We start from the raw sequence: 13,816 nt of genomic DNA, 5'->3' as shown, positions 1-13,816 counted from the left end.
AAGCCTACATTCATTTTCCGATTTATCATCTTTTCCTATTTTTTAAAGCTTCTGTAAGGTCACACCTTATGATCTATGAGTCAAACACTCTACACACTATCTTTCAGCATCAACGTATATACCACCAGCACCAGCGTATCAAGTACATCGGCGTCACTGCTTAGTATAATTATTCTATGTAATCATTTTTATATTAGGTAATAATATAGATAAGTACAGAATAGATAACAGATCTGCTATCTTTGTTATGAAGATCGATTCTTAGTATAGATAAGATACAATCCCTTCAATCAATGGATATACTTGTATAGATTAGTATATAATCTACATTAGGGTAAACCCTAGTGTAGAGCATTCGTCTTGGTGACCGTCTTTGTGACAAACCGTCTTCTTGGTGAAGACAAACCCTTTCTTGGTGAAAGACAATTTGGAGAATTTTCTGTGTTATTTACTTTCTTTTCTTTGTTTGCTTAGATTAGTTTACTTTTGTTCTTTATATTTAAAGTGTATCTGATCGATACAAACCTTCATTTGGTATCAGAGCGGGTTTTTTGATACACTCAAGTAATCATGTCGACTTCCAATTATCACAAATCCTTTGGTCCGAACAAAATTCCTCCTTTCGGTGAACACAACTTCGCCATGTGGAAAACTAAGGCCATGGTTGTTCTTGAAACCAGGGACTATGAAATGTTTAAAATTGTTGAAAAAGGTCCTCATGTTACTATGTACCAACCCATGGCCAACAATGCACTTGTTGGTTCCTTGAAGCAAAAAATCGAGACCGGCTATGACGACGATGACAAGAGGCTGGTTAATCTTGATAAAATCCAGAGCAGCGATAAGAAACTCTCTTCCCTATCACGTATATCATCTTGTGCAGAATTGTGACTAATCTCAAGAGATGATGGAAACATTGACAGTGGCTTATGAAGACACTTTGGAAGTTCTGGACACAACCATCAACAGCCTCAATCGAAGATATGATCATTTCTTTGCTTAACAAGGTGAGTAACTTACCTAAACCTTAAATAGGTTTAACTGCTTGGTAAATGATATGCGCAGTATGCGAGCTATTAAGCATTCATCTCAGTTGGTTTTGAAGTTTCTCGACTCTCATGTGAAAAGCTGGGAACATCATGTTGATGTTCTTAAGAATAGTGAAAAGATCAATGCTATGGATCTAAACTCCTTGTTTGGAAATTTGCGAAATTATGAAGAGACCAAAGCGCTTCGTAAAGACAATATGAAAGACTCAAGCAAGGAAAGTTTTGTAGCCTTGGTTTCTCGAAAGGAAGAAATAAAGCATGTCAGTGACTCAAATATCTCAGATCAGGGTGAGGAGAGTGATGATGATCTCACTGATGAACTTGTTGCCAGCGTTGCTCTTATTATCAAACGTTATGAAGAAATCAGATCAAGCGGGGTTCGAAGAGCCCAATTTAAAGGAGGCAGTTTAGCGAGAAGATCCTATGTAGAGAAGAAAAACTCAGGTAATTGCTTTAAGTGTGGTAGCCCTGACCATTTTGCTAGGGACTATAAGAAGAAGAAAGAAGCTCAAAGTCTTGAGAATTATGAGGTGATGTACAAGAAGTTGTTGGCTCATATGAAGAAATAAAACATTTCTTTTCCAAAAGCGTTCATTGCAAAACAAGAGGATCATGAAGAATGGGTGGAAGAAGAGGAGACATCTGAAGATGAGGGGCTGAATGTTAAGGGTCTAATGGCTCTGATCAATGATTCCCCTGATGGTAATCTTAACATGTGTGACGTTGATGATTCTTACGCTGTCAAAGGGTCAAGTCAAAATTTAGGATGAACTTGGTACCTAGATAGTGGAAGCTCTAGATACATGACTGGTTTCAATTCCCTCTTGACAGACTTTGCAGAGAAGGATGTTCGAATGGTAGTTTTTGTCTATTATTAATTGTAATTAATTGCGAGGACACGATATAACAATTAACAATTCATAATGGAGTAATATTCAAATTTATTAATTTCTATTATAAACAATATTAATATTCTAAATTTAATCACCATTTAAATAATATTAAATAAATATTCAAATTCAAATCTCTTATTCAAATAATATTTATCTCGTACCAGATTTAAAAAAATCTAAATTAAGTAATTATCCATATTTGAAAATCTTCCGATTTGAAATTTAAAAGGAAAGTGAAAAACACTAATGTGGCGGGGCGCGTCGCGCTTGCGATTAGCAGGTTTCTTCCAGTTCCGAATTTTAATTGCTTTTTCCAATTTAAAACAAGTTTAACAAATCAAATTGATTAATAGGGTTCAAGTAATTATGAACCTGTGGCTCTAATACCACTGTTGGGTTTTCTATGCATCAATACACTCTATCTAGGTAGCGGAAAAATCAATCTATGATATACCTAAACGTACATGCAACCTAAGGATCTAGATTCATACTAGTTACTGCTAACCTATGAAAACATAAAATGAAAGAAGAATAACATATCTCTTATGTATTCCTTGATCTTTATGCTTGAGATATTGTCCTCAACAAGGTTGATTGGATGAGAGGACCCAAACCAGAATCCTTCTAATGGTTTCACACTCAATGATACCAAAGACTAGGATAAAAAAACTAGAAGAATGGACAATTTCACAATTTGAGGGAAGCCCAAAAGGACCTTATTATTATTAGAAACATTATCAATAGTTAATGACCTTGTACATTCTCAACAACAATATGTTCTTTCAAAATAAAACGTCGGATCCCAAATCAACAAATACCACTATAATGACCTTGTGTCAGGAAAGAAGCAGAATCGAACTGATAGTTATCCCACAAATGTCTAACTTTCACGATATCAATCCACCTCAAATGAGTCTCTTGTAAACCTAAGAAGTTAATACCATGCTTAATGCGTAGCCGTAAAATATCCTTCCTTTTCTAACACCCCAAATCACAAGAATTATATGAAGCTTGGAATCAATCTGCAAAATCTCAACAATTAAAGGCATTCTCTCTCTTGTTCACTATGAATTTTGTTTCTTAGTTGATATAATTTGTCCTTGTTTGCTCTCTTTTATAGACAGTTTTTTGAAGAGTACATATCTTGGAAAATGGAAGTGCATTTATAGCCATTCAATTCAAAAGATTTGATAGATCGAGTCTTTATCATACTTCTGAAAAAGTTGCAAAAATATTGTTGTTTAGAATATTTCCTTATTTGACTAACTCTTTTGTTTTATTCTTATATTATTAACTATTATTTTATTGTACATATTAAATGAATTGATGGTGAAATTTATAGTTCTAGACTGCAACTTAACTTTATGATATGGAAGTTTAAACCACTTTTTGTTGATGAGTTAACACCGTTTATGATTCATGTTAATTCCACCTCAACGTGACTGAAACAATCCATTCTTTCCTTCATTTATTCTCAATAAAACTTAGCGATTAACTGTAATATACCACACACTGATAAAAGTTTAAAACTCTATACCGATAGTTAGTCTATGTACCGTAGGCTATCCCACGCACCAACCTATTCTTTCCCTTATAAAACACCACAACTTATCACACACATCAAACCATTCTTTCCTTAAATTCTTCTTTAGAATTTTATGATTTAGAGTATGATACCAAACTCTGATGAGAATTCAAAAAATCTGTGCCGATGGGTATATCATTGTTCGTGATATATTACACACACCTACCCACTCTTTCCCAATAATTCTTCTATTAAGAAGTTAAGGATTCACTATATTAGTCATACACTGATAAAACGTCGACACTCTTTGCCGATGGGTACACTTCATACCGGAATGTATTACACGCATCATACCACTCTTGCCTTTTTTTCTTTTAATCAAAGTGATTAATGAGTCAGCGTATGAAACCACACGCTGATGAAATCTCGCAAAACTATGTCAGTGAATGGTAGTTTAAGCCCACACTATCAGGAGTCATCACTAACTTACTGGGTATACATCATGAGTTCACTCGCTGGCCAATTACGTTGATATTTATTGTTGCTGATGATGTGTCTCACTGATGTATCTTTCTTATCTCAACGGTAACTTTTAGATAATGATTAAAAGAATTGTCCATATCTTGGGATACGGGATTTCTACGACGACGATCTCTTCAACCATAATTATGTAAAAGGGAAGAAACTTTTTGGTATAAATTGGAAATTCTCCGTCCTAGGTCACTTTTACAAGCTATTCAAGCAATTGGCTCTCTCTCGAAAAAAAAACTCTCTCAACCATCATCTTTCTCAAAGCTTTCACCATGTCAAAGCCTCTATACGAGTTTGCCACCAACGTTGATGTTGTCAAAGGTCCACATGCCCCTGACTCTCCCATCATCATTCAAGCAACCAATGTGGCATTCTCTGATGACATCCCAAAGCAGTCCGCCAACTCAGGAATCGAAGATTTTGTCGACTATGTCAAGAGTTGTCCTCTTAGATATGCATTATGCGACTTCCCAGACCCATTATACCCTAAACAAGTATGTGAGTTCTACTAGTCATGCTCTATTTATTATGATGCTCCAACTGTTACTGGAACCATTGGAGATGGCCAATATAGGGTTACTATTGATGTGGAAGCTTTTCGAACTGCTCTTCGTCTTCCTCGATTTGAAAATTTCTCTAAAACTCCCACGGAAGAAAGTTGCAAGTCCGTTCGTGAAAAATTAGGGTATAATTTCAAACTTCAGGGCATCACTCGTGATCCATACAAAAACACTCTTCACCGGTGTTTTAATGTAGGATGGAAGTATCTAACATGTGTTATTGGCAAATGTCTTGGACACAAGACTGGGAGTTTGGATCAACTGGATCTCTTTGAGCAAAGGATTTTCTTTTCTAATGAGTACAACAAAAGACTAGATTTTGCTCAACTTTTTCCTAATCAGATGATTGATTGCATCACTAGGAACAAAAAGCCAGTACATGTTCCCTATCCCCGTTGGCTTGGACTGATCTTATCTTGTGAGGAAGGCTATGTTGAAAGTCATGGGATTATTATTCCAATTCATGCCCTCTCCTCAAAGATTATTAAGGTTGCTCCACCTAAAGGTGACGTGTTTATTACTGAGAATACGCAAAAATGGGTTGAAAACCCTATGGGGTTGAATCCTCTAACTCTGAAGAAGAGAATGATGAGGATGATAATGATGATGATGAAGACGCTGGTAATAAAAAGGTGCTGATGAAGAAGAAGACATTGATAAACATGATAAGGATGAAGAAGAATCAGCCGCTGATAAGGGAGAATACTTTGCTCAGGCAATGAACTCTCCTCCAAGGATGAACAAGCACAATCGATTCTCATCTACTACTCCATCCTCTCCCTCTGCTGATGATGTTGTATAATGTGGATGAACCCCATTTTTTGTGGAAACTGCTGAACCAATGATCCAAGATGAAACTTCTCCAAAACCAGCGTCTCCTTCTCCTCAAGTTGAGATTGTTCCTCCTATGCCAAATCCTATCAAGATTGCTACTTTTCATCAGGATGATCTGGAAGAATCCTGCTCCAACTTTCAAACTGTTGTGCTTTCTCAAGTCTCTCTAATAATGCAGATTACTCAATCACTAGAAAAAAGTTTGACTAAATTTGAAAAGGATGTGGCTGACATGAAGCGGCTTATGGCACTGGTTGATGTTGATGTTGATGATATGGTTGTTGATGACATCCCACCAAACTCTTCAGGTGATAAGCCTCCTCCACTTCCACCTCCATCAAAAAATCTTCCTCTGCCACCTCCTCCACCATCTCATCCTCCTCCTCGCACTCCTTCACCACCACCTAGTTCTCCTCCCCAATCTGATGTTGTCAAAAAGGGGGAGAATAATCAAGAGATACCTGATGAGCGAATGCAAATTATGGTGATTGCACCAACTCCTTCTCAGCCTGAGATGTCTGAAACTGGAATCGTTGAAGCTGACATTCCAGACGTTGATACAACAACTAATCAGCCCATTCCAAACATTGGTGATCAATCAGAGACCTGTGATTATAAATGGTTTATTGATCTAGAATTCATGCTACAAGTCGTTTTTGTTATTCCTTTGAATGTCGTCTACCTTGACTCATATTTTAAGGGGGAGGTTCCTCATGGAACTAATAGTGACATTGATTCTGATAATGATCAGGTCAATCCTCGAAAGAGGAAGGCTTCCTTCTTAGGGGGAGCTTATGATGCTGAAGCTGGAAGTTCTTCTACTGTTGGTGATCCTTCAGTACCCCCTCCTTCCCAGAAAAGCAAGAAGAGCAAGCTTATCTTTGATATGAATGAATTAGCTAAAAATGGAGCTTAATTTTTGATGAAGTAAGAGAGATCATGATTGAGAATAATGTTGCTATTCGACAAAAAAAAAAAAACCTAGAAAGGAGAACGTTTGTCTGCCAAACTTGCTCAAGCTCTTGCTTCCGCTGATGAAAGCTCTAATGATCAAGTCAATAAAATTCAGCTCTTCAATAACAGTGTGGAGAAAAAAACACATGGTTTCAGACTTGAATGACCGGATCGATAAGAAGAAGTTTGGAGGTGTTCTGACTCGAACAACAAAGCCTGATACCATTATCAAAGTGAGATGCACCAAACCAAGGAACGAGTCACTGAAGCTTCACTTGGTCAGGAAGAAGACTGAATATGAATACATCGAGGTTGTATTTGCTCGTGAGCTAGTCAAATTTAGCTACATCGAGTGGATGAAAATTTAAGAAATTATTGACAAACACAGGGGTATTCATGCTTAGGAAGTGAAGTTGGCAATTCAGCAGCTACTCAACAAAGTCAAGAAGCTGAACCTTGTGCCATCAACTGGTCTATCTAGACCATCCTCCCCGGGAAGAGCAGATACTCCTAGACAATCCAAGAATACCAGGTTTCTTCTTCCTTATGGCACTAGGTACATCAAAAATGAACTACCAACGGGTGTTGAACCGGTTCTGTACATGTTCATTCGAGAACCGGAGCATGGAAATTTCTATCTTGTCAGTCAAAATCACATGTGCTTTCAATGCACTGATGATCTTCATGCTGCTCCTACTCAACACTTGTTTCATCTTCGCATAGAAGGACTTAGTCAATTTGAACTGGAAAGAGGATATTGTGTGTTGATATCTCTTGAGCTTAGTAAAAGATTGGAAGAGATTCAAATTGATGAATTCAGATGGGTCAAGCCTTAGATCATGAATAAAGATGACAAGTTCTACAATGGTTCTTCTGATGACTCTGAAGAAGAAGATTATTTTTGACATCATTAGATAGGGGGAGATTGTAAGGTCACATCTTATTATATGATGATTTAAACACTCTACACACTATCTATCAGCGTCAACACTTATTATAATTATTGTATGTAATAATTTGTATATTAGGTAATGATATAGATAAGTATAGAATAGATAGCAGATCCGATATCTTTGTTATGAAGATCGGTTCTTAGTATAGATAAGATACAATATCTTCAATCAAGGGATATACTTGTATAGATTAGTATATAATCTACATTAGGGTAAACCCTAATGTAGAGAGTTTGTCTTGGTGATCGTCTTTATGACAATTCGTCTTCTTGGTGAAGACAAACCCTTTCTTGGTGAAAGGCAATTCGGAGAACTATCTGTGTTATTTACTTTCTGTTCATTGTTTGCCTAGATTAGTTTACTTTTGTTCTTTATACTTGAAGTGTATTCGATCGATACAAACCTTCAGCTTCCATTGATACAAGCTCTAGTCGAGAAAAACCCACCATCTATAGATCTAGACCTCTGAATTCGGACTGATTCAAAACCAGGAAGTTTTGAAGGAGATGAACTAAAAAAATTTCGACTCGACACTTCTTTTCAGGAAGCATCCTTGTTCTTTTGTTTAGTTTCTTGAACCATGGTAACATCAACTTATTTCTTTTTACCCACTCCATTCGATATCTTCATCGGAATTCACTTCAACAAACTTTCCATCAATCTCATTCTCATACTTTGGCGTTTCTTGAAATTTACCATCTTCTTCACCTTGTTCATTTATTTCACCTTCCTCATGTTCTGGATCATTTTCATCATGCATCTCATGCACTTGTATTGATTCCCCCCCCCCCCCCCCTCCTTCGTAATTATTCGAAGTAGAACCTTCTTATGAACATCCATCACATGTATTACTACTAGACATCCACGTTGATGTCTCTCAAATCCGAATTATATACTCTTGATCATAAACATTTACTAAGCAAGTCTTTGAAATTATACCTTTAATCTTTGTTGAAATACAATCACCTTTAATCCAAGAGCAATACAATCACCTTGATCATCATCTAAAAATAATACCTCTCCCCATATCTATTTATGAAACTCGAGGATCAAAATTCATTATATTTTATTTATGAGAAATCAAATTTCCTCATGTTTTTTCTTCCTATCATCTTTCTATATATTTAAGAATGATACATTTATCATATTTAATAGAATTGATAAATTTTTATTATATTTATCATTGATAGGAAAAAAAATAGAAGGTTATTTAATTTCTTTTATTTATTGTGTTTAGCAACAGTTGAATGAGATGTAAATGAGTATTGGTTTATTCGACATGCTTTTAAACTGGATGGCACAAAAAACAATGATAAACCAGATATTTATAAGTACCATATATGGAAAAGAATACCACTAATTGCATTATCAAATTGTTATATAAATGTAATTGTGGAGAGCTACATACACATTTATATATGTATAGTTATAGTTTGGACCAATGTGCATGGGGTCCACAACTGCTGTCGGCTTGTAGTCACAGGCCCCCATATAAATCAATGAAGCAGGTACATGAACTCCATAGTCCGTCCATACAAATACAAAATCATCATAGAGAGGACCTCTCATCCTCCTCCTCCTCCTCCTCTCTGTTCTTTTGTGCTTGAATTGAATCTTCTTCCCGTTTCTTAATTCTACCTTCTTGCTGCCTTTATGTTACTTCCACTTGCTGCTGGTTTTGCAGCTTGGTTTTTGGCTTCTTAATGTGAAAAAACACTCACTTTTTCACCTTTGAAAGTCAATTCGGGTGTGTGTATCTTTAACCTCAGAGCTCTCAAGTTTCTTGAGAGGAGAATAAAAAACCAGAAAAAAAAAAAAAAGATCATCTATTTTTTAAAAGAAAACCAGAAGTGTATGCTGAGACTGGCCTAATGTTTCCTTATTTTCAGAACTTCTCAACTGATGTTCAACAATTTGATGATTTCTGTCACTCACAGAAGTCTATTACTTGCTTGGTAATTCCATTTACGGCCTTTCTTTTTTCTCTCTATTAATCGTACTCTGTTAAATCCGTTCTTCTTTCCATCACCTTGAATGCTGTATTTGATTAGGTCTTATATATATGCATGTATGATTTAGGGTTTTTGAGATTTTTGATTGAAATGCATGGTTACTTTATCGTATAGCTAGTTATCGTAATATTATGTGTTACTTAGTGTAGCGATTAAACCTCCAAAGATGGGTTCTTGGTGGTTTTTGACTTCTTGCTATCTTCTTCATTCCTGAGGGATTAAGAAATTAACTGATTCATGAACTTATTTTAGTTATCAAGAAACCCCTTTTGAATTCCTTCAGGAACTGGCGAAGATTTCAAGAAATGCTCAAGAATTTTCTTGGCAATCAAAGAGAGTTGTGTGTGGATGTATATATTCGTTCTTTCCCATTGTGAAAGGGTAGTGAGAATCGTTGATTAATGTCCATTTCAGTGTTGTTTTCCAATGTTCTTGAATAGAAGGGACATATTCAGCTATCTTATTGTTTACCCATTCCTCAATTTGTTAATATCTGATGTCAACTTGTATTAAAGATTCACCTTTTCACCGCACTCACCAGAACTCAAATCAACCAAAAAAAAAGTAGGATAAATGGAAAAGCTAAAGCAAAGGTACCACTTCTATAGTAATTTGCTCCAATAGTTTTGATTTACGGAAATTATAATCTCACTAAAGGCAATTGACCTCATAAAGTTGCTTTTGATCTTTCTCACTTGTTTAAATGCGAACCAGTGCGCTACAAGCCAACCCCATAATATTCTTGAGTGTTCGTAAGTCTTACCTCACCATCGGTTTCCATTTTCACAAAAAATTAAAAAATCGTCTGCTTCATTACATTGTCTCTAATGGATCAAGTTGTAGTAGTTTAACCCTAAAATCAGACCATTGGGTCTTTACGATAGTGGAGGGTATAGCTATTCTCTCAAGATTTCTTTTTATAAATTCAATTTTTGTTCTCTGTTTGCTAGCTAAGACATTTGGGAGTCATGTATTATTTCATATATGATTTGTTCGTTTCTTGATTGATTGTTAAATGAAAATGCTTGTGGTTTCTAATGAATCTTTATTTGGTATGTTCAGGATAACCTAATTCAGACCTCCACTATATCAGATTATGATCTTGGGGGCGAAGGGGATCTTTTCAAAGCACCTGAACCTATAATTGAACAACCATTAATCAGCCTTGATCCTATGACATCTGCAATTGCAATGATCACTTGTGGAGAAGACACCATTTCCCCCCAAGAACTCAAAGTTACAGATATCGAATCACTGCAGAACGAAGAGTTTCTGAATGATGTTTTCTATGAATGTAAAAACATCTTGGCTCAAGAAGCAGCAGCAACCGAATCATCACCATTATCTGAAGTCCTAAGTTTCAGTTTCCCGGTGGTTACAAGAGATGAAAACACGGTTGCAAAGGAGAACGTCCATCCATCATGTCAAATCCCAAAAAGCATGAGCGCTGATAGTTTAAACTCAATGGATTGGATTCAAGGGGCTCCAAGTTTTCTGAATTTCAGTGAATTAGATTTTGGGAATGCTTATGGTATGCGAAGGGCTTTCAGTGATGGAGACATAAAGGTCATATTCGATTTATTTTCTACATTGTATATGCATATGAGAATAGAGTTTGTATGATTCAGATGTTTGTATTTCAAACATGGAGTATTAACTAAAAAGAATCTGTAAAGGGTTACTAAACCTTGGCTTTAAAACACCTCCATCTGTTAACTACAAATATTTACCACTCTGAGCCCAGTTATTATGCAAAGACCTAAAAAAACATGCATGGGACAATCGAGCAAAACACAAACTTATCTGGTAATATAGAATCAATCAAGAAAAAGGCCAACTTCAGTTCTTCCTTATATTGATACTGGTTTTTCTTTTTCTTTTATGACAGACCCTTGCGGATGCAAACACCAACACGGGACTGATTCAATATCCCCTCGGGCTTGGGTGGCAGCCACCACTAATCAGTGAGCGTGCCATTGAAGACCGTATGCAAAAGCTCTCAAGATACAGGAACAAGAAAACAAAGAGGAATTTTGGCAGAAAAATCAAGGTAATTATAGATTATCTATCACATATTTTAGATTCTTAATGCACATTTCTAGACCTGCTTAAGCACAAGTAGTTGGTTTTATTTTTATTAATTTAATTTGGTAATTATTGGTTTCTGGTTCTGGGTTTTTTTTGTTTTTTTCAGTATGCTTGCAGGAAGGCTTTGGCGGACAGTCAGCCAAGGATCAGAGGAAGGTTTGCAAAAACAGATGAATCTGAGATGTTGTTGAGAAAGTAGTGAAGAAGATAGACTGATAGAGAGCTCTAATCAGATCATCAGCATGTAGAAATTATCATAGATGAAATGAAGAGAAGAAAATTATTATGGTAGCTTTACAATGCCAATGCCACCCGACCCGCCCCCAGTGCTCACTGGTCAAAGTCAGAGTGAGTAGGGTTTGCTAAATAAGGAAAGTAGCTAGCTAGCAAGACATAATCATCATCTCTTATTTAATTATTTGTAATTTCTAATAATCTTTAATTATAGTCCCCGTAATGCTCGCTCAACTTGTCTTGTATATAAAGTATTTGTTGAATAACTAGTTTTAATTTAAATTCTTGTGCACGTGCGACTCCTTTCAGATCAAACATAAAAACTGAGTTTCCGGCTATATACAAAATGATTTCTTTTGGTCATAATTAAGAATCAAATGTTGCGCCTTGTAATTCGATTGATGGGAAAACCCCAACCAGATATGAAAGAGGCTTTCATCCAATCGATATACATACCTTTCATGAAAATGATCATTTTTATGAAAAAACCTCAAGTCCAGACAGAATAAGAAGGTGAAATGGGCCATACCACCCACCCACCTCAATCCTCCTCATGTGGGATCATTCTTGGCATTCTTTTCCAGTGGAGTCCATACGTGTCACTTACACAACCTATATATATCTCATCACCTCTGCAAAATTTCCTTCTATAGCCAAGTGCAAGCATCATACCAATATCAACTCAAACTACAAAATGGTTTTTAGGAATACAAAATGGATCCTCATATAATACGTGTTACTTTCTGCGTCATCTGCAAATATACCAAAATTCTAGATAATTAAAATTATTTACTACTCAAGATACCACATGATTGGCACTGATTTTGTAGGTATATCACCTGATATTACATTGATGCCCAGGTATGAACCGGACAAAAAAGAAGAAAAGAATAAGAACGAGGAATTATTGGTGAACTTTATTGTTGGAAAAAATTAACTTAAACATCCTAAACATTAACCTTGTTTATACTAGTAAAACTAGACTCCTATTCTAACACAAAAACTGCATAAAAGGAATGTTTCCTAAAATACTCCTAGAACTAAATTGTCCTAGATTTCCTCTTGTGATAAACCAATTAATCTAACAATCACCCCCTTAATTGGTTTAGTCATACCGGCCACTCGTTCAAAACAATGTTTAATCACCTTCTTTTCGAACCATCTCGATTCTCGACTTTTCCGGACACCCGACCTCCATCTCGGTCACATCCAAAGTCTTCTAACAACTCATTTTAATTGGTGACAACACATGTGACATATACCATGGCAACTTGTTGGACATGTTCATTACCATCTCGACTTATCCCGGATCAACGACCTCTCCCCGACCACATCCAAATCCACCCGATTTAAACTTCCACCGCCATAATGTTCACACTGTGTTGTTTGTCCATTCCTTTCTTGTCTTGACAGTCATACCTTTGCTGATCCATCATATTCCGAGAGATTCTTCCATCGAACGCCCTCGGTTCATCCTTCTCACATATGTCGTATGCATCCATTATCAACTTGACTTTGATTCCCAACACCGGATAATTTGTTGGAGTCAAAACCGGAACTTGAAACGTCATCAAACCTCCTTCTTTAACCAACGACATCTTATTCTCCTTTTAACAACCCCGACCTAATCAAACTTGTTTCGAGAGCACTTTTCCACCGAACAACAAGACAAGGTCACGACCACCTTTACCGTCTTCCGTCACCCACAAAACGAACTGTATCAAAGCCACCCGCTTTGACGTCTTCCCGTCCGTTTATTCCGCGCCTCCGGTTAGTCACTCACAAGCCCGATTAAGAGAAATCGGGGTTGGTTGTAATCAACCTCGAATCACACCCCCTTCAATGAAACCTCTCGCTATGTCCGCCCTGCAGTGAAGGCCTACACTTTTCTTGAAACCAACTCTCTTCAACCTTCGCTCTGATACCAAATGTAGGTATATCACATGATATTACCTTGACGCCCAAGATATGAACTGGACAAAGAAGAAGAAAAGAACAAGAACGAGGAATTACTTGGTGAACTTTATTGCTAGAAAAAGTTAACTTAAACATCCTAAATATTAACGTTATCATATCATACTATATTATAAAGGAAGCATTTTTTCTTTCACCACATTCATTTGAAACTCCCATGCATTTTTCCTTTCACCACATTCATTTGAAACTCCTATGACTTTTCAATT

General features: G+C 36.4%; 1 protein-coding gene across 1 annotated transcript; it reads left to right on the top strand.

Annotated features, from left to right (window-relative positions):
- The first annotated feature begins 8,805 nt into the window (after positions 1-8,805).
- LOC145161698 (uncharacterized) lies at positions 8,806-11,915 on the top strand. The gene is made up of 4 exons (XM_079081290.1): positions 8,806-9,254; positions 10,374-10,877; positions 11,200-11,361; positions 11,506-11,915. The coding sequence occupies exons 1-4, from the start codon at positions 9,171-9,173 to the stop codon at positions 11,596-11,598; spliced, it is 843 nt and encodes a 280-aa protein (XP_078937416.1). The 5' UTR covers positions 8,806-9,170; the 3' UTR covers positions 11,599-11,915.
- The last annotated feature ends 1,901 nt before the right edge of the window (positions 11,916-13,816 follow it).

The sequence above is a fragment of the Lactuca virosa genome, chromosome 2, assembly GCF_052849685.1.
Source record: "Lactuca virosa cultivar CGN04683 chromosome 2, Lactuca_virosa_CGN04683_v6, whole genome shotgun sequence".
In the NCBI taxonomy this organism is placed as follows: domain Eukaryota; kingdom Viridiplantae; phylum Streptophyta; class Magnoliopsida; order Asterales; family Asteraceae; genus Lactuca; species Lactuca virosa.
This window is presented reverse-complemented; position numbering and strand designations above follow the sequence as displayed.